The 21,679-nt window shown below is 37.5% G+C and overlaps 1 protein-coding gene across 2 annotated transcripts in view; it reads left to right on the plus strand.

The window, feature by feature from the left end:
* The window catches only part of LOC128015522 (transforming growth factor beta receptor type 3), a 127,161-nt gene extending 105,754 nt beyond the window's left edge, over positions 1–21,407 (plus strand). For both annotated transcript variants that reach the window (XM_052599403.1, XM_052599402.1), the window contains exons 13-16: positions 2,204–2,500; positions 5,911–6,070; positions 15,480–15,587; positions 18,684–21,407. In XM_052599403.1, the coding sequence (XP_052455363.1) occupies positions 2,204–2,500; positions 5,911–6,070; positions 15,480–15,587; positions 18,684–18,802 (684 nt within the window). In that variant the 3' untranslated portion in view covers positions 18,803–21,407. The remainder of the gene's footprint in view (positions 1–2,203; positions 2,501–5,910; positions 6,071–15,479; positions 15,588–18,683) is intronic.
* The last annotated feature ends 272 nt before the right edge of the window (positions 21,408–21,679 follow it).

Here is a 21,679-nt window from a genome sequence, read left to right on the forward strand (position 1 = left end):
TCCACTGATGTTCCAGCTTAAATGCCATATTAAAATAACAGATCAGTGCTGATCGGTGATTTAGAGTTATTGATTTGTACTGTGTCGATCAGACAGCAGATCACAGTGAGATTTCTAGGTCTTTAAACAATATGCAAAAAGGGAAGTGCAGGATTACTAATTTTTAAACACTTGTTTTTTATTTTTTTATTCCTAAAACAAGCTAAATAATATTGTCTCCATCCACCTATTTTTATGCATAATTTGAAATATTGCCGAAACACCAATATTCACATACATTTAAAAATGAGCATTAAAAAAAAAAAGATTTATTTTTTAATCTGAAAAGAAAACATATTTACTGAATAAATGCATTAAAAAAAGTAATGTGACTTTGCGCAATGGGATGGCACGGCATCAGAAATGTTGTTTTGGTCATTCTGAAATGCCTTAGCCAAGGTCTGTAGTCAAAGAGGTTCAGTAAAATGACCTCCCAGAACTTTCTTTCACAACTGCAATCCCAAACAGCAGGCATCCTGCCTTCGAAAGCAAGATAATATGACTGCATTTATAGCATTTTGTCTGTGCGCTCTGAGGTGCAAGTAATTTATCATATTTGAAAAAAAACCAAAGTGACTTCCCCTACTGCAGCAAATTACCTATTTCTTACTGATATTTGGTGCCTGTTTATCAGGAAGGGATGGTTTTGTTCTCTTCATCTCACTGGATGGAAAGATGTGGCTTTATTTCCAAAAGTTTTATGTGATGTTCCAATGTGGTGCATAAGTTAAATTCGCAACTTTCGATGGAAACATAGCCAATGATATATTCTTAAGCTTGTCACAAAACAGTGAATCTAATAATTACAGTGCTTTATGTTACACAACTTTGTTCATTCTTTAAGTTTGGTGTATTAAAAAATAAAGGTTGTCATACATTTTCCTATATGCAGGATAAACTTTAGTCAAGCTGTCAAACCACAAAAAGACAAATTTGTAACCAAAAAAAATATTTATACATGTAATGTCTATAATGTAATGTATCCGCCTAGAGTGAAGTATGCACATTTACCACATGTTTGATGCCTTTTCAATGTATTATGTAATAATTGTTTTTTTATGTTATTATATCCTAGTTTCAAGGATTTTTAGATATTTTATCTGGAAAATTAGACAAAGATATACTTTGACAATATGATTTTAGCAGTTTGTTACGGTGTCAAAGAGTTAATGCAGTAATACGATTTGGACAACATTCACTAACGTTGTTCGAAATCTAGGATCCAGCTTTGCCGTTATCGTTGACTTAAAATCCATGTCTTTTGGAACCATACAATAACTTTGTGCGTCATAAATACTGCAGTTTAAATTATTGCCCTCTGCCTCATCTCTTTTATGCATCGGAATATTATTCAATTGACACTATTGGTTCTCCGTTATATCCAAATGTGTTGCAGATGTGTTGCAAGATGTTCGGTGGAAAATTACTTAGATTTTTGGTTGTTCTCACAAATAGCTATCTCAGAAATATGGCAAGTCATTCTTGTGTGCATGGCAGTCTGTTGTCACTGAAAATCAATGTTATTTATGGATCTTACGCATTACTGTTTTGAGGATCATCGTCTGCCTACCTGAAAAGATCGGGCCACTCTCCAGAGAATGACTCCTCCTTGGCACATCTCTGCTGAGGAAATGGAATGCAATGTTTTTTGTGGCAGCTCGTATCTGTCATGCATGCTTTTACAGCATCAGGTGGCCAGACTTTTACAACTGGATGATCCTTGAAGATTTATTTGAGGCACAGAAATCTGATGTCAGAATTTGTGATTCTTGGAACTGTAACCACTCTGACAGTGTTTCTTTAGACAGTGTGCCATGTTAAAACACATCGACAGCCACTGTGCGTTATTTGCCAATTTGAATCGATGCCTGAAAGAGTTTGTCTAAAAATCTCACTCAAAAAAGTTAGACTGAGTGTTTCTGTCAGAGGACTAGAAATAATAGATAGCATCTAAACTTCACTCTGTTGATCCATCTCATACTATATTGATCGTATTTATGAAAAATTGTCAAAAGGTTATATTAATCAAGATAAAGAAAATCGTTTTTCTTCCTCTCTTTGTCTTGCTGTCTCTTTCTTTTATTGTTTGCAGCAGAAGCATATTTTGTTTCACAGGAAAATGGCTTTTTCTTTATTAATGGAGCCCTGTCACCTTTCTCCACAGATTTCAGCCACAAAAGCCGATCCTAACCTTGGGTTCATGATCCAGACCTGCTTCATATCTCCAGACTCCAGTCCTTTGATGCCATCAGACTATTTTATCATAGAGAACATATGTCCAAAGGACGACTCTGTGCTCTTTTACCCTCAGCAAAGAGATTTCCCCATCCCTCATGCTCCGATGGACAAAAAACGCTTCAGTTTCACCTACAGATCAAAGTTTGACGTATCATTGCTCTTCCTGCACTGTGAGATGTCCCTCTGCTCCAAAAGAAATGACAAGGAGACGAACCTGCCAGAGGTATAAACCATCATCTAGCGAGCCTTTCTAGGATGAGATGAGTTGCCTTTATATGCAATATTTTGTAGGATGTGCAGCATTGCTACTTATCTCAGTCAAACAGGCTTTTGTGATGCTTTATCCTCTTGAGACCCTGTGGCCTCATATGAGGACATTATATTTTTGTGAATTTCTCTGAGTCTGTTCATGCCACAGTTTTAGATCTGGATGTCCTGTACAGAGCACATTCAGGGCTTTTCAGAGATACCAAATGATTGGATGTTTCACATGACCACTCCCTCTCCTTGGTCATCAAAATGTCTGAAATTAATTTAGTGACACTCTTATAGAAATATGATAATATTTCTATAATATATTGTAGTTATCATTTAAATCTGTCTAATTTTTAAATTCTGTGTCATAAATCAACATCTCAGAAATATGTTATGGGGTTTCAAATCAAAATATGACTTTCCGTTACTAAACAGGACATTGATTTCATACATGTCCTCAGATGAGGACACCGGGACTAAACGCATGCTTATGACGCATTTTTGGAGACATAACAAATGAATAGAGAAAGAAATTATATTTCAATATTCTATGAAATATTATATATTATTATGAAAATCTTGACAATTATTACTCACATTATTACACTTCTTTTTTCATTACATGTTGCCCCAAAAACACATTTATATGCAAATTAGATTTAGTTTATAGATACATTGTACATAATTAGAAAACCCATTAATGGTAATTTTACACACATTTTGCAGAAAGAAAAATGTTATACTGAATTATTCTGTTATACCATAGTTGAGAATCATCTTTATACAAAGTTTGGTAAAAAAAAAAAAAAAATCTTGAACATTAAAAATTTATTGGTGATTTAAAAAAATCTATTGTTTTTGCCTATGCATTTTCATTCATGTCTTTTCATTTTTTTTTTAGAAATTGAGTCCCGATGTCCTCTGCCGAGGACATAACATAACTTTATAAATGAAATGCATGAATGCAGAGCACAAGGCTGCACTGGGAAATCCTGTGTGCGATGCATGACATGCAATGTGCATCTGTGCTTGCAAAGTGAATGAAACTGCTTTGCAGCATTTCACATCATGATAGACCCACTGTCCTCACATGAGGACATCTTTTTTCTGGGAAAACTACTTCCTGTACAAAAACAAGTTTTAGGTATTATACTTATTAGGTCCTACATATCCCAAATAGCAAGAAAAATTATAAAATGCACAACAGGCAATCTCTCGGGTTTCAGGAGGTTAAATATATATATATATATATATATATATATATATATATATATATATATATATATATATATATATATACCCAAGAAAATAATTTTGGGACGCATATATATATATATATATATATATATATATATATATATATATATATATATATATATATATATATATATATATATATATATATATATTTATTTATTTATTTATTTATTGCATCCCCAAAATATTTTCTTTCTTAAAAAATAGCACAGTATTTGCTGCATATTTTGTTGATTTTCAGTAAAAACTCACCAATAATCATTATCTATTTGTATAATTAGAATTAGTTACAGTAATATTTGCCCATTCATTATTTTGTGCTTAAATGGATAATTTACCCAAAAAGAAAATTTGCTGCCGATTTACTCACTCCCAGGCCATCTAGATATTGGTGACTTTGTTTCTTCGGTTGAAAAGAATAGAAGATTTTTAGCTGAAAAAGTGAATCTCCAATGCAAATCAGTGGCTACAATCACTTTGAGTGTCAATAAAAGCATATCAGGGAACACAAAATACATATAGAGATCATGTGACATGAAATGACCAGTCTGTAGAAGAAACTGAACATTACTTATAATATTATTAGCTATTAGTGAAATTAAAAATCCAGATCAACAAATCTGATGAAACTGTCTGAAATAGCTGTCATATATCATCACACATGCATTTCTTCTTCATTTCCTTAAAATCTTTGTATTATTTATAAATATCTTTATAAATGACCCTGTGAAAACACCATTCCAATTCCTTAAACTATGTTCGTTCCAATACAAATCCATTTCAATTGATTAACATGAACTGTAGGTGTATTGGCTTTCACGCAATCAGACTGAAAATCAGCTGCATTATCAGCATCATTTACAGAATCAAAATTAGCTGCACTGTGTGTGTGTGTGTGTGTTTAATTTGAAGCTGCACAGGGTTATCAGATCTCATTAAGTCAGAGCACAGGAACACAAATAACTTATTGACCCTAGGACATATTTTCAGAGTAGTTGTTTTATTATATTGACAAAATGAGCTCAATCTTTAATTCATTTATATAGTCTGTTTGACTTTGCTGTCCATCCTAGGAGTAGAAAAGAGTTGCTTTTCGATTCATTGCCTTGGCACGGGTCACTCTACGCCAGCTGCTAGCATCAATCCATGCTCTGTGTGTGCGGGATTCGTAAATCTTAGGTTACTTCAGTTACCATCCACAGAGGAAAAACAAATCTCCAACTTTCACTGGCCCTTTTTCCAATTTTCCTTCCTCCCTCACATCTAGACATAATCATTTTAATCTCCTGCATTTTCAGACGCTCTAATCATCATATTGCACCTTAAGGTTGTTTATGTCTCACCTAACACGATATTGAAAGTGACTCATTGTTTTGGTCATAGATGTTTACAGTTCAGTTATAATCTGGATGGGGATAAGAGACGTGACATGTCAAACCATATAAACTGTGTATGAAATTAAGTGCTTTCTCTGTGAAGAGCGTGTGCTTAGTTTGGCTCAGGCATAATAGCTGCAACAATGTGAAGGGCTTTAATGGCTTATAGCATACACCAATCCATGCTTATGAAGCGCACAGTTAAAACTGTATACATTACAGCGCTTAAAAATAAGGATGTTCTGATGGGGTCACTATAAGAGCGTTTCAGGCCAGTATTGTATTGTTGTGCATATTTAACAAATCAGTAAAGTTTCGCAAATACTGATAGATAAAAAGGTACAAAAGCTGTCACTGCGGTGGTACCCTTTAAAAAAGGTACTAATATTAAAAAATGTGCTAAAAATAAAATAACATGCAAAATAGTATCTTGGGTAAGGCCTCTTAAAATTATATATATATATATATATATATATATATATTCTTAATTATATATATATATATATATATATATATATATATATATATATATATATATATATATATATATATATATATATATATATTCTTTTTGAGCCTTGCATTAACACCCCATTTATTCATGCATAATATCTGTTTTCTGTTTGCTAAATTTCAACAGACTCCAAAATCTGGCCTCTCCTCATAATAAAGGAAGTTCAGTTGTAACTCATGAGTCCTTTATTCATGATGTCCTTTGAAGATTGTTGTGCTTTTCTCTTTGTAGTGCATGTTACCAGATGAAGCCTGCACTTCCCTCAGTCTGGACAGCATCATGCTCATGATGATGAACACCAAGACCATCACCAAGCCAATGGTGGTCATCTCCGACAACACACCTGTCACTGTTAACGTACCTGTGGAGCCACCTGTTCCACTACATCCAGGTAAACATCACATGAAATATATATATATATATATATATATATATATATATATATATATATATATATATATATATATATATTTAAAATAATTTCATGCATTCACAAGAGATGAAGACTCCAGTCATTTCAGTGCTGTTAAAGATGCTGTCTTATTTATTTTTTGAGGCTTAGATATTTTGAAGAACATGGCGTATATGAAGCATCATGGGAGAATGTGTGTGTCTAAAGTTAGTCACTCACAGATCACAGGCCTTGTTTTGGAGTCTGGAGTCTTTGAATATGTGGCAGTGTTGAGCATGTGTGTATTTGCATGTGTCTGTTAATTGTGCATTCAGTGTGGTTTGAGAGTATATGTGGTTCATTAGAGATGTGGGACAAGGGACTCATAGATGCATCAGATGAGTGCAAAAAGACCAGCTTTCTAAACCTAGATTGCATTTGTTTTTACTTAAATATTCTTTAAGGTCCCCTTTCCCATACAGAGAGAGGGCAAAAGGGGAGTGGAGATTGGAGAAAAAAAAAAGTGAGAGTGATAAAGAAAAGTATGCACTGCATACCTCCAGCCTCCTTTACAGCATCTGAGTGCATTTGCCACATATTGTGTTGCATACTAGAGGTGGTGTTTAAAAATTTCACAAAGAAATTTTAATTGACCATAACTTATTTTTTCCCTTTCCTTCATCCTCTTGGCACAATTGCATCTATTGCGGTTAGAGTAAGTCAACTTTACTGACACGCAGCCTTAATTAAAATCATTCCAGTTAAATAGCACAATGTTGCTGTGCTGCTTGTAGCAAATGGACCATGTGTCTATTAGTCACACTTAATGAGGGAAATGATTGCCACTCCTGAAGGATGTGAACTGGGATTTTACTGGCTGAAGTCAAGTCTTATGTAAGTTTATTTGTTTCTGAGTAAAACATTTTTTTAAATAAATCAACGATCAGTTCCACAGCATCAAAATCACTTACCTGGGAAATCTGGAGTGAATTCTGATTATATGTGAATTCAATGTGAATCCAGTTTGGGTTTATTTTTATAAAAAGCCTTTTGTGTTTAGTACTGTTGTCAAAAGACCTGGTACTTCAGTACCAAGTCAGTACTAAAAAAATGAAAATGTCACGGTACCAGGTTTCTTTAAGTACCGCTGGTTACCGAGTACCCGGTCAACCCGGTTCTTGACGCATACAGCGATATGATTCGCGCAAAAATGAATCTCAAAATCCAGTCATGAAAATGAAGCTTACATTTTAATATGGACAGTCACGGAATTTGTCAAAGTTAGCATAAATTAATCAAATCAAATCTCCATATGGACCAGTATCTGTAAATGTTTAGCCGCAAAAGTTGGTTGAAATATGAATCCTGCATGTTCTGCGTGTCTCTGTGTGAATTAATGCATGGTTTGTTTACTACATAGACTGAAGCGCATCTGCATCTGCCATCTCAATGAGGACATAAATACATAAACAACATCACCAGAACTGTTCTGAGTCACTTCACAAGCATTTTACAGTTTCATTTGAGTAAAACCAGTGTCAATTTAAAGGTATTCTAGGCCACCCGTCAAACTAAAAGTTCATTTTTACATAAAGACATTGTGGTAGAAATATTACTATTATTTAGTAGAATATATGTAATACTGCTACTACTGTTGAAAAAATTTAATAAAACTTTATTTTTTAAAGAAATAAATCACACAATATTTCTTCCATGTTTTAATTTTAATAGCAAATCCCCTTTATTTACCAAAAAAAATAAATGTGTTTAAATTTCATTGATTAAACGACAAATTAAATTTGGGTGAAATTTGTTTACTGTTTTTCATAATTATATTACTTGTAGAAAAACTTTAAACACAATTGTAAATAAGTATAATGAATGGCATTGGTTTTATTTTTAGTGATAACAAGTTTTATTATTATTATTATTATTATTAGCATATTTTTGTGTTTTGCTTTGGTACCGAAATTGGTACCGAGAACCGTGGAATTTCACTGATATCGTTACCGAATACTAAAATTTTGGTACTGTGGCAACACTAGTGTTTAGTCAACATCCAGGCTTATTTTCTCTGGTGTGGATTAGTTAAACACAGATATGCCAGATAAGTAATGAAAACAGTTTAGGATCTGATTTTAAACACAAAGATGACTCTTATACAGACATGGCAGAAAAGCAACCTCTGTCATGATCCTGCCCTCGTGTCCTTGATTTTTCCTAGTCTTGAGGCAGGATCATGACAGACCCTTGTTTTGTGTACAAGCGCATGGCCTTGTCTTTGGGCCATGTGCTTGTGTTGTCGTTCCCTTGCCCCGCCCCCCTTGTTAACCTAGTCGTGTCTTGATTGTCCCATCTGTGCCACCTGTCGTGTCTTGATTGTTCCCCCTATTTAGATCTCCTAGTGTGCTCTGTCTTGCGTCGGTTCATTGTCATTGTGATTGTACCTCAACTGTGTCCTACAATTGTGATTGTGTGTGAGATTGTGCTGTACCCGCTGAAGTCCTTGTATTACCGTGAGTGTTTATAGTTAGTATTTAGAGTCCTTGTTTATCTTGTCAGTCCAGTCCTGTTTTAGTTATTTAGTCTTTACCTTGCTCCGTGTTTTCCCCCTCGTGGGTTTTGTTTTCCCCTTTTTGTAATAAACCCTTTGTTTGAGAATCCCTGTCTGCACCTGAGTTCCTCCCTTACCAATACCTGACAGAATGAACCGACCACCAAGGAACTCAGCAGACAGGAGGCAATGCTGGATGGCATCAGCCAGCCAGCGAGATTGTTTTGAGGGCTCTCGCCTTGTGGTGTTCCGGGGGACCAGGGGAGGTCGTTCCGGAGTGAGCGGGCGAGAGGAGGAGCCCCAGAGGTCCCCACCTACCCAGCTGCCGGCGATCCCGGAGGGTCGTGTCCTGGCCGTGGCAACCCTGGGGGGTCAGGCAAGCCCCTCCCAGAGTCCTGAGGTGCCCTCCTCAGCCAGCAGTCTCCCCATGAAACGAGGGAGACGGTTTTCATGGGAGTCAACTGAGTCTTCGGCGTCCGAGACTGCCCTGCCCGAGACCAAACTCCCCCAACCCGCCTCTGACCCAGCTGTGGCCTCTGCACCGCGCCCAAGGAGGAAGAGGAGAAAGAGGGGGCCTGCCGGTCCTGTGACCCTGTCTCCTCCAGTGCCAGCAGCGGAGAGCGCTGGCGTGCCCGTGCCAGCAGCGGAGAGCGCTGGCGTGCCCGTGCCAGCAGCGGAGAGCGCTGGCGTGCCCGTGCCAGCAGCGGAGAGCGCTGGCGTGCCCGTGCCAGCAGCGGAGAGCGCTGGCGTGCCCGTGCCAGCAGCGGAGAGCGCTGGCGTGCCCGACCCAGCAGCGGTGAGCGTGCCCGAGCCAGCAGCGGTGAGAGCTGGCGTGCCCGTGCCAGCAGCGGTGAGCGCTGGCGTGCCCGAGCCAGCAGCGGTGAGCGCTGGCGTGCCCGAGCCGGCAAAGATGAGGGCAGTATGCAAGTCGGCAGTCGTGAGAGCGCAGGAGAGTGCCGCGGCCGACTCTGCAGCAAAGACTTTAGTTCAGTGTATCTCATCTCGTAAGGAGATGCCAATTGTCTTAGCGGCTAAAGCCTTTTCTGATTATTTGTCTAGTCTTGTCCGTATCCTAGAAGTCCCCCTCAGTCCTGTCTTGTCCTCAGACCCTGTCCCCAGAAATCCCGAGTGTCCTGATGTCGTCTCCCCGTGTCCCGTAGATGTCGTCTCCCCGTGTCCCGTGAGTGTTGCCCCGTGTCCTGCTGATGAAGTCATGTATCATGTTGATGTGGCCCCGTGTCCCGTAGATGTCCCGTGTCCTGTTGTCCCCCCCGTGTCCAGTAGATGTTGCCCCGTGTCCCGTAGATGTCCCGTGTCCAGTAGATGTTGTCGTCCCATGTCCAGTAGATGTTGTCCCCCCGTGTCCAGCTGTCGTCTCCCCGCGTCCCGTAAGTCTTGCCCCGCGTCCCGTAAGTGTTGCCCCGCGTCCCTTGTCTGCTCCTATCATGTCCCCTGTCAGTTGTCCCGAGACCCCTCCCCGCCCCTCACCACCCAGACCTGCCCGTACCCCCCGTCGTCAGCCTTCGTCCTGTCCTCCTAAAACTCCTGCCCCACCCACTCACCCTGGTCTGCCCCCCATGAACTTTGTGGTCCCGCCCCCTCCCCTTCCCTGTTTTTTTTTTTTTGTTATGTCACCCTAACCCTGCCATTGTGTTTTCATGTTTGCCTTTGTTATTATTAGTCATGTCTTGTTGGTTTGTGTCTGTGTCCCAGTCTGTCATGTCAGTCATGTCCCGTGTTTGATGTTCCCTTGAGGAGCGTCTGGAAGCCGCTCCTTAAGGGAGGGGTTCTGTCATGATCCTGCCCTCGTGTCCTTGATTTTTCCTAGTCTTGAGGCAGGATCATGACAGACCCTTGTTTTGTGTACAAGCGCATGGCCTTGTCTTTGGGCCATGTGCTTGTGTTGTCGTTCCCTTGCCCCGCCCCCTTGTTAACCTAGTCGTGTCTTGATTGTCCCATCTGTGCCACCTGTCGTGTCTTGATTGTTCCCCCTATTTAGATCTCCTAGTGTGCTCTGTCTTGCGTCGGTTCATTGTCATTGTGATTGTACCTCAACTGTGTCCTACAATTGTGATTGTGTGTGAGATTGTGCTGTACCCGCTGAAGTCCTTGTATTACCGTGAGTGTTTATAGTTAGTATTTAGAGTCCTTGTTTATCTTGTCAGTCCAGTCCTGTTTTAGTTATTTAGTCTTTACCTTGCTCCGTGTTTTCCCCCTCGTGGGTTTTGTTTTCCCCTTTTTGTAATAAACCCTTTGTTTGAGAATCCCTGTCTGCACCTGAGTTCCTCCCTTACCAATACCTGACAACCTCTCAAAAAGGCTCAAAGTGCCGCCCTGGACAGGATCCCAAAGTATTTGGCTTAATCTACAAATCAAAGAGGGCAGTTTGTGAAAAACACAGCAGAACAAAACATTGCCATTTGAAAACTGATATATAATCAGAAAACATCATTTAGTCTAAAACTGAGGTACAAACTCAAATTAGATTGTTCTCAATGTCTTAAAGGGGTCATGAACTGCCTTTGTACTGTTCTGTGAGGTCCATTTATAATGCTGTAGTGGTGTCCACTACTAAGAATTTTCATAGTCTGATCTGATTTTTCAAATATTGCTGATAGTCGACTGATAGTCGAATCATATGTTTGGGGGCGGGGCAAAATACATTATCAACATATATAACACAGGGAAAATGTGTAAATGATGCCTCGCAGATACAAACGGCTTAAATAATGTTTTGATTAAAAGATAGTTAACATTAAACGTCACTGAAACCCTAAGAATTCACAACATTTTTTTTACAATAGTGCTCTCATTTGAATGTTATGAATATATCAGTAGTTATTAAAGTACTGCATTACTGTTTTGAGCTGTGAACTGAAGATGATCAGTACAATAAAGCATTTAGCAGATTTTTAATCAATGGGATTTAACTCATCATTTGACTCATTTGACTGATATAGAATACGCTTCGTTATTTATACAACATAACGTTAATATTTTGACTTATCTGCACAAAACGCCCGGAATGCAGAATTGGAAGTTTCTACGCATCTCTGAATAAACTCCTTTTTGGATGCGTTCTTTACGCAAAAACGTGCAGAAACTCTAACTAAACTCTAAAAATTAACAGCATTTAATTATAATAATATTCTCATTATAATGTATGACAGTCCCAGTCATAGCTATTAATATTAAGCATTGTTTGTCCTGCTCGCACTGCACACTGATGAGATAAAAACTGAATTACTAAAGTAAAGCACAATGCATCAATCCCCGCGGCCAAAATGCTCCTCTGTCATCTGTAATAACAAACAAAGCAATCGTGACCTCGTAATAAAAACAGTTGCTCACACTTGAGTGGAGTGATATTACTGTCAGATCAGCATCAAATCTTAGTGTAAGTCTTTCTGAAAATCCTGCGTCGAATTGTGCCTTGTTTGTAAACAAATCTCTGGTGAAATGAAGTGAACAAAGGACCAAGTTCTTACTGACATGGTCTTAAATGGACACTGAGTAGGAATTACTCCCATCTAGTGGTGAAATTGTATTTTGCATTCAAACTAATTTTGCTCTCCAGCGCCTCGCTTTTTCAAATGTGCGTTGCATCTACGGTAGGCGATATGTACCAAAAAGCTTTGACAGGATGTATTCTAATAGCACTTCGTCGAGTTTTCCTTCAGGTGAACAGGTGTGTTATTTCAAACAAACTGCAACATGACAACTAACAAACAAATGTTACAGTATGAATTACTGACTGTGGAAAACATGAAATATTGTAATTAGTAGTTATGTCTAATTTATTAGTTATATTTTCTGAATTATATGCATTGTTAGATATAAAAAAAATATTATAATATAGACTGTAACACTGACTTACCTGTCGAGAAGAAAACTGGCCACTTCAGCGTCTCTTTTGAAATCTTTATCAAGCATTAGCTCTTTCCACCTAGAAAAAGCTTCCCCGACATTAACTCTTGTTTTCTGTAATCTACGGTCACGTTTCCTTTTACGTTCTATTTTTGACTGTTTTGGCGACGATGTTTTCTTCTCCTGTGGCGCGGCATATGTATGGTCCATAATAAGAATGCAATCCAGACTTTTAAACTTGCCGGTGCAGTTTCAAGCGCCTCTCACTGCTCTGCACCTGCGTTTCTGGCTCTGACCGAAAATGCGCTGTGGAAACGCGTTGGCTTAGTACTTTTTGTCCCTCTCTGCTATTATAGTTTTGCAAGATGGCGGAACTACATGGAAGCCTCCGTCAACCTACCCGTCCCATGTATATAAAGATAATAAATTCTTCATTTACAAGGATTAGTTTAAACATTGGCATAGGTATTTGTACACCATTGAGGGCATATTTATGAATAAAAATATTGATTTTAGATAATAAAATACCTAAAAAGTTACTTATTGTCCCTTTAATTAATCTTAATTAAAAATAAAGTTCATCCACTCTTTCCTAATGTTGGGATCAGAAAGAAGGCAAAGCAAGGACTGTGTTTTTCTACTGTACAGGGTCTTGTTGTCTTTGGATCCATTTTTTTTTTTTTTTTCATTTGATTTTTGCATAGACCTGCCTTTGCCTCTATCAGTATTTACCCACTATGTGTGTAAATCGGTGGGCGGTTTAATTATAATAACAGGCAGTGATGTTGAAGCAGGCGTTGATCTTCTTCTGTGGAGGTGGGGTTTAGCCACTATTATGTCATAAGGTGCCATATTCCATAAGCTGTTGCTTTGAAAGATTTACTTTAATTTAGGCTGTTTTTAGACTAATGAGAGCTTTGAGTTCTGAAACTTCAAGGGAATTTTGATTTTCTCAGTTCATGACCCTTTTCATTAGAATGAGTTTTGCAGGTAATCAGGTATTAAGAATACAACAAACTTTACTAGGAGATGCATGACAAATTAAAACAATATGTGTTTTAAAATCGGCTCAAAATATCAGTTAATATCTTCTATCTGGACAGGTTTGGTCTGTAAGTCTGTGGCCATCATACACTACACAATTTTCAGTGAAATCTGTTAAATCTGACCGGCCAAAATCCGCAGACGGGTTCTGTCTTCCAGGAACCTGCACTGATTCCAACAGAATGCCAATCAGGGGGGAAAACAGTCTAAACGTTGAGTAGTTTATTTCAAAACCTTATGATAAAGAATGTTCAACAAGGAAAATTAAGTAGTAAACCAAACCATTCAGGTCAGAGATAAAACGCAGCTAAAGCAGATAAACGACAGGTAAACAGATAAAACCTGATTTGGGGCCAAAACTGCTTTTGATCTTTGTGTAATTAACCTGTATATGAGACAGGAATTCCTCATTCCATGATTCAGTGTGATGTCATTGGATGAACTTCCATGATAACTTGTGGCTTCTATGAAATTATATAGCAATACCTAACGACTATCTTCAAAAGATATGTTTTTTTTTTCCCAATGAATGAAATAAATGGGATTTTTGCTTCTAGAACTTCTGTGCTCTATACTGATAAATCAGGCGAACATATCACCTTGAAGTTTGTCCCATCTCTGTCCAAAATACACACACAAGAGTATTGTTCTTGCGCTCAAGTTTACTTCCTTTCTGAAACCCAGCTAACTCTAAAAAGGGTGACGTAAAGAACAGCAGAAGTGTGTTTGACACTCGGGAGGAGATCTTGGGGCAGTGGAGACTACATAAAAATGTAGTCCAAGACATTAGGGCTAGGTTCCCTTTGAGATACTTTACAGCGATTGTGGGTGGAGTAGCTCAGCCAAACTTATGGCAACGGCAAAGTAAACCACATCCCTGGCTCTGAGCTTTGAGCTGACATATAGCTTTTCCCAGGAATCCTCTAAACATACAAGCTTTCTCAGTTCTGTTTGGCTTCCTCCGTAAGCCTCAAATGCAGTACATTGTGATATTCTACTTTATTACTGACTTTCTGCCTTGCTTAAAGGGATAGATCTCCCAAGAATGAAACATTGATTACCATTTGCATTCCAAACTCCAAATTCCTAAATTATTACTTTGGAACACAAAAATACAATATTAGGAAAATCAGTGGAATCCAATTTTTCAGTGGATATAGGGTATGTAAAATTATAGAATATGTAAAAATACTTTTCACAAATTTTTGGACAGTAGTGCATTTTTTTTATACTCCCTCCTTTGCCTAGGCCTCAAAAACACATATGTAGACAGAGGTGTTGATAGCTGCCCTCCACAGATATGATATAGGGGGTGATAGTAGTAATGATTCGGGGGGAAAGGGTAAAGCATGAGGTGGGAGCTGTTAAACACTGCTCACTCTTGTTGTAACAGTGCGCATCAGCGATAGTCTGTAATCAATCTGTCAGAGGAGATGAAAATTTGAAGGTGCTCTTTCTGAGAATAGACTCTATTGAGCCTGGGATTTTGGCGCTGGACCAGACAGGCTTTGAAGCTGTCAGCCACACAGGATCTATTGTGTGATCAGTGATTATTAGAGCTAATTAGAGCTCAGAAAGTCATTCGGTTTCTGGCACAAGTCCAAGAAGATGCTTGGCTTGCTCATGGATGCCACTGCAGAACTCATACGAAGCACAAGCTCTTAGTTTCTACAGTACGTGGTCATGTAAACTTCATGAACCACAACATGCATGCTATCCTGAGATAAAACACAGCTTCACCATTCTGTAAAAATATCCAGGTAAATTTACGAAAAACAAACAAACATCAGAAATCCTTAAATTTTCCCAGTTGCTACACTCCTAATAGTGATGTACCAAATATTTACCAAGCTGTTCTGAAACCTCAACCACAGAGTGAGAAATTCTAACTGCTACATGCTTAAAAGGCATTATTTCATATATTTATTAACATTTTTCTTGCAGGCATTATATATTTCTTGGACACCCCAATTGTGGTGGGCATCGCTTTTGCTGCCTTTGTGATCGGAGCCCTTCTGACTGGAGCTCTATGGTTCATCTACTCGCATACAGGTGAGAAAATACTTCATATTTACATCACAGCACTGAACTCATCTGACCATTGTTCTTATTCCCTGCATCAGCACTAACTAGTACTGAGAGTTATGCATTGTGTCAGTTATCATATTGTCAAAATAAGAAAGGAAACATTCTCATTTCCGATCATCGTAAAGGCTTGCCAGTTCTCTTAGTAGCAGTGATATGTTAACAATAACATTTTAACTCCAAGCATGTAAATGTGCTTGGGGGGGTTGTGGGTGGGCTCTTTTTCATTTCCGCTAGTCCGGCCCCTGGTTTCTGTCCTCAGTGTTGTTGACCTGCTACCGTTTCATGGTAGACGATTGAAGGGGAGTCCCACTTTTCCAGAATCTGTAGTTGTGTAGGCCGACGAGTACCAGTATGTTGACAGAGGATCAAAGCCATTCTGGATTTGATCCATTTTTGGGGGGTTTTAGGACATGTATATCTTGGATTTATCAGTCGTGACATAAAAGGAGTCATGTTTTTTTTTTTTACTTAAATCAGTGTAATTTTTATTAATATTGGCTGTGGTATTCAGTTTGGATGACATTATCCAGCTGTGTTTCTGCTCACTGTTATTAAATGGGCCTGAAGAGCTCAGATCAGGTAACCCCAGAGTATTTATTTTATTTGCCTGTTTATACTGGCATCTCAGATCAGGATGACACTGAATTTTGAATTTGACTACCCTCTAAGGTCATTTCAAATCAAAACCGTGATTTTTTTCTTGTCAGAAACAGGTGTTAAGTGTTGAAATGAAAAGGAAAAAAGAAGTATGGTTGTGGTGTAAGCTCTGATCATTCCATCCATGTGTTTCTCATAATGGCACTGATTAGTTCATACAAGCCAAAGGCCTATCAAACCACAGTACTATAAAGGATTCAGTCATATTACTAAAATAGCCTTATATGGAATCTTTTTTTTTTTTTTTACCAAGTGCTTTTCATGTTTGCAATAGCCTAAATTATAGACTTATGTCAGATGAAAAAAATGCTAAAAGATGAAAAGTTTGAAAACAAGGTGGTGCTTTTCCTCCTGGAAGTGCAGGAAAGTGTGAGACAGAGGCTTTGATGAAATGAAAGAAAAAGCGAAATCCTCTTTCTCTCGGTCAGTTAGACCCATAGAATTATCATCTGTTTTACCCTAGTGTGTTACTTTCAATAATAGTCCCCGTTGTGTAGTGTAGTGCAGGACAAGGGTTACAGTTTTTTTGTTGCCAAGAACCCCTAAGTTAGTATTGTGATATTAAAAGTTAAAAAATATTGTTTGAAAAATTGAAATTTTGTGGCTTTAGTTTTTAGTACATTTTCATTGTACTAAAGCCAAAATGTGATTAAAATATTACATGGAAATAATTGACTCTAATTTTGTTACTTAACACCATGTTTCTTCTAACCATTGGAGTAATTCTACATGTTTTTTTAAAAAGCAATCAACCAGAATATGTTTTATATATTTTCAATTCAATAATTGTTAATAAACTTTAGTTTTACTTAACAGTAACAACACTGGTATAGTGTTAAATGCAGAGCACAAATTCCAAGTTTGGGTCACCATATTTGGCCACACTTCACTTCACTTCACTGTAGTATAGTATAGTATAGTGCAGTTAAACATTGTTCACACTTAATGCACACTTAATCCTTCACTGTTTTACACTAAAAGAGTGATGTGTATAATGAGTACATGATTGTGAGTGCATAATTGTAAAACATACATGTTCCATACATTAGGGATGCTTCTATTTTAGGGAAAGCTGCGTGTGGAATGTTGTGGGGGTCTGTTAGAAAACAGCCCCTGTAATCCCGTCACCATCATCCCTGTCGTAGATCACACTGATAGGTTAAGGACGCTGTCCCTGTGCACACAGAGTGGGAGTTACACCATGACATGACACGGTCGAGTGGAAGAGGTCAACAAGCTGCCATCAGACTCTTTCTCACACATACACCAAAGTGCATCTCTGTTTAGGGTAGTGTTTCAGATAATTCTATAACCAACATATGTTGTTAGTCTGCGTGCTGCCATTGTGTCCGTTCACAAGATGATCGGTCATAAAAGAGGGGTGTACAGAGGCAGATAAGCCCCTGAGTCGAGTACACAGCGCTGGATGAGGAAATAGGCTGTTTTTAGCTGGAGCTCTTGGCAGCACATCTCTGGCACATATTAGCAGCAGAGGGGCCTAAAACAGGAAAGCAGACACGCGTCCCATTTACAGTTTGTGGCTTGGTGGAATTTATTTACAGATATTTTATAGAGATTTCAAATGTATGTAGTGTAGGAGAGCAGAGTGTGTATTTATTTTGGTGTTTTAGTCTAACGGTACGCATGTAAAGCGAACCTGGAATTTGATTAAAAACTGTTCAACTCTCTGTCGACGCAAGCTCTGTACAAGATGAATTACATGCATTCTTACACACCGCTCTGCTTCAGAGTCGAGACCTCTGATAGAGGAATGCTTATATCCATCTAGAACAATAATCAGTGAAGACAAAGAGAGAAGAATGAGACAGACATAAGTCTTGTTCCAGAACTGAGTATTTACATGCCTTTTTTGGCCAAATTCAAATACAGCATTGCACGTCTCCTTAAGAGAAAGCAATTCAAGTGCTGTATTTATTCTTTTGAAAGTGTAAATTAAAGTTTATATAGGTTTGATAGAATTAAATGACTATATGTAATACTGAATATGTTGCATATACTCTCAGAAAGAAAAATAAATTTGCAAAAAATTGTAAAAATCCATGGATGTTGAAAGTTGTTCTTGGAACCATAGATAAAGAACCTTTATTCTTAAGAGTAAAGATGGTGATACTGTACAAATCAAGCATTCTCATTAGTATCCAACTTTGCAATATGCTGCTAATCAGTGCACAGAATGAATATACTCTAAGTGCACCAACTAAACCACTTAATGCAAAAGGGTCAGTATGCTTTCATGGCTTAACAGCTTTGTGAGAGACCTGATTTAGGGAAAGTCACATGTAGTGCGAGCTGTTGTTTTCTAGATGTCATGAATCTGAACACTATGTCTTTTTCTATCGATCTCTGAAAGCATTAATGTCCTCTTTATGTCTCTCTCTTCAGGTGGCACAGGAGCGAGGCATCAGGTGCCAAAGTCTCAGCCGGTGTCTGAGAACAGCAGTGCGGCTCACAGTATCGGCAGCACACAGAGCACGCCGTGTTCAAGCAGCAGTAATGCATAGAGCAGCTGGACTGATGATGCTTCCATCGGCATTATGAGTTGTGGAAGAATAGGTGATTTCGTAGCATATCCTGAGGCCTTAAAATTTTCATTATTTGGAACTGAAATGCTTAGGCTGAACATACAACCGGATGAAAAAAGCTACATTTAGAGGTGAGGGAAATAACCAAATCAAGATCCCAGAGAGTTTTGAAATGTTGCCTTTTTTTTTTTCTTGAACCCCACAAGAGAGTGTTGTTTTTGCCTTATATGGTTGAGATCAGCATGAAAACAACAAAGGCTGTTTACATCACTTATCATGGCATGAAGGCAGTCCAGAGGAACAGTTAGTACTCTGCAAGCTTACAAAAAAGCTCTGGCTTCACCTAAACAAAGATCAGTGCCTTGCTAAAATGCATGCACGCCATGAGTAAAGGGTATAAAAGCCTTTATCAGAGGCATTTTCAATATATATGACAGGTTTTGGAATATTGTAAAATAATGTATATTCTGTGAATATTGTATGAAATGTGTAGAGATTTAAAGTTAAGTTTCATAAAAAAAGCTTTAATTAAACCAAATATTGATCAGAAGATTATATACGATTAAGAAAATCATTAGACAAATATTAATGAATTTACAGAAATACATGCACAAGCGCTTTTCCAAAATTGGCCTTTTGAAAGATAGTTGCAAAATAATAAGAAGTGGTAGATTCTAATCCTATAATTTGTTTTCCACCCAAAGTTTGATACTGTTAGAGTCTATACAGATAATTGCTGATAATAAGGGTAGTTATTTGACCCAATAAGAGTCAAAAATGGAAAGATTTTAAATGCTGGGCATTATTATTCAACATTGGTATAAACAGTAATGATTTCAGCAAAGAGCAGACTGTTATTTTTTGAGATTTTGTTGAGAAAGATTCAATGTGCCTAGTCACAAATGATGTGGATAATATAATGCCAAAGATGGGCATTTACTTTTCTGTCTTTTAATGTTACAGCAGCCCCTGCTTGTGTGTATTTAGGTACTAACCTACCACTAAAGTCAACACAAAATCAACATTTCTCCAAAAAACAATCATTATTTCTACTGTGTATGTGAAGTTAGCAATTTGGGATTTTGTGTAAAACATGCGTACAGATACACTTGTAAAGTGCAAGAAATGTGTTAATGCAAAGCCAGAGTAATCCCACCGTCTAAACTTTACATGAATGTCAGAACATTATAAGTGCCTTAGCTATATATGAGTATATGCTTTGTTTCAGAGATAAAATGAGGCAAGAAGGGAAGTGGTGTTTGCTTTGCTTTAGGCTCAGTATATACCCACTGATGTGAAAATCTGCCAGATCTGTGCATCTAGTTCTAGATCTGTTTTTAGTATATAATGTTGCTTGCGTGTGTGTGTGTGTGTGTGTGTGTGTGTGTGTGTGTTTGTGTTGCTTGCTACAGACTGTACCTATAGAATGTACTTTTTTCAAACATTAAATCCATTGTAAACTTGTATAAATGTCTCCTGTAAGAGAAAAGAGAGTAAGAATTTAAACATTTATTTGTGTATAAAGTTATATTTTTCTAGAGATATATACATAGAGCCACCCTATAATTCTATCTGCATACTGTGAATTTTTGTGGGCATATTTCTATATAATGTTGTGTGTTTTCTCTTAGTCTAAAAATAGTCCATAATGCTGAAGTGAGCTGCATTCACTGACATAGTCATATAAAATAAGATGTTTTATTATATATATATATATATATATATATATATATATATATATATATATATATATATATATATATATATATATATTTTTTTTTTAATAGGGGAAAACTATAATATTTGGAATATAAAATATATGTTGTTGATGCAAATGTTTCTATCTCTTTTTGAAGCTCTTCACCGTTTTAAGTATCTGTTAAGTGTGTGTTTGGTCACACTGTAAGCTCTGTGTATCCATGTTTGTGGGTTTAAATGGATAAGTATTTGTATAGTCCTTGTATTGTGTGTTTTGGGAATGTTTAAAACAATGCTGTCTTGTCTAACAGAGTTTGAATCTCTGATAAGTGTAATCAAGGCTCTAGAGTTAACCCCTTACTGGTTTTATCACAAGGCCCTTCTCTCATTCCAGTAAACTGTCTCATGATGAACTCTTTATTTTAAACTAAGTTCAAACCTCTGTGTTTGACAGTGCTTTTTCTGTATGATGAATGATGAAATTGATTGTACTGTCTCTCTGTTATCTACCTCATTTGTGTGTGTCTATGTGTGTATAAGGTTTCATTGTCTTGTCATCAAGAATATTTTACTGTACATATTGTGTAGAGCTTTATTTACAAAAAACACATCACGTCAAAGGGTTTATCTTACAGATTTGACAGTTCACTCTGTAACAGTCTACAAAAGGGGGAAATCTGAAAGATGTAAATGTGAACCTATCAGAATCAGACTGTCTTGCTCTGAAACGAGACACTATTAAGTTTGGCAAATGTGTGTGCCCCCCCACCCCATCCCTCCTCCAATGGTATGTGAAATCGTGCAGTGTTTGTAAATATAATGTGCTGTATATATGCATGCTATATGTATGCTCTGTATATATACTAAATAAATTCTTGTAATCTTTCAGGAGTTTGTTTGTGTGCTCATTTAAAAGTATGCACTGGGCCCCACATTTTGTCAACTACAGGAGAGGGTCAACAAGGACATTTTTTTTTCTCCTGTTAACATAATAACAAAAAAAAAAAAATCTTAGATTGCTTGTATAAAGTACAGACATAAAGTATAAAGTAAAGACATCCACACCAGTGATCATATGGAAATGTGCACAAATATATACTGTATACATACACTGACATGTACAGCACAGCTGAATGAATTTTAACACAGACGATATTG

Source organism: Carassius gibelio, chromosome A6 (assembly GCF_023724105.1).
Source record: "Carassius gibelio isolate Cgi1373 ecotype wild population from Czech Republic chromosome A6, carGib1.2-hapl.c, whole genome shotgun sequence".
NCBI lineage: Eukaryota > Metazoa > Chordata > Actinopteri > Cypriniformes > Cyprinidae > Carassius > Carassius gibelio.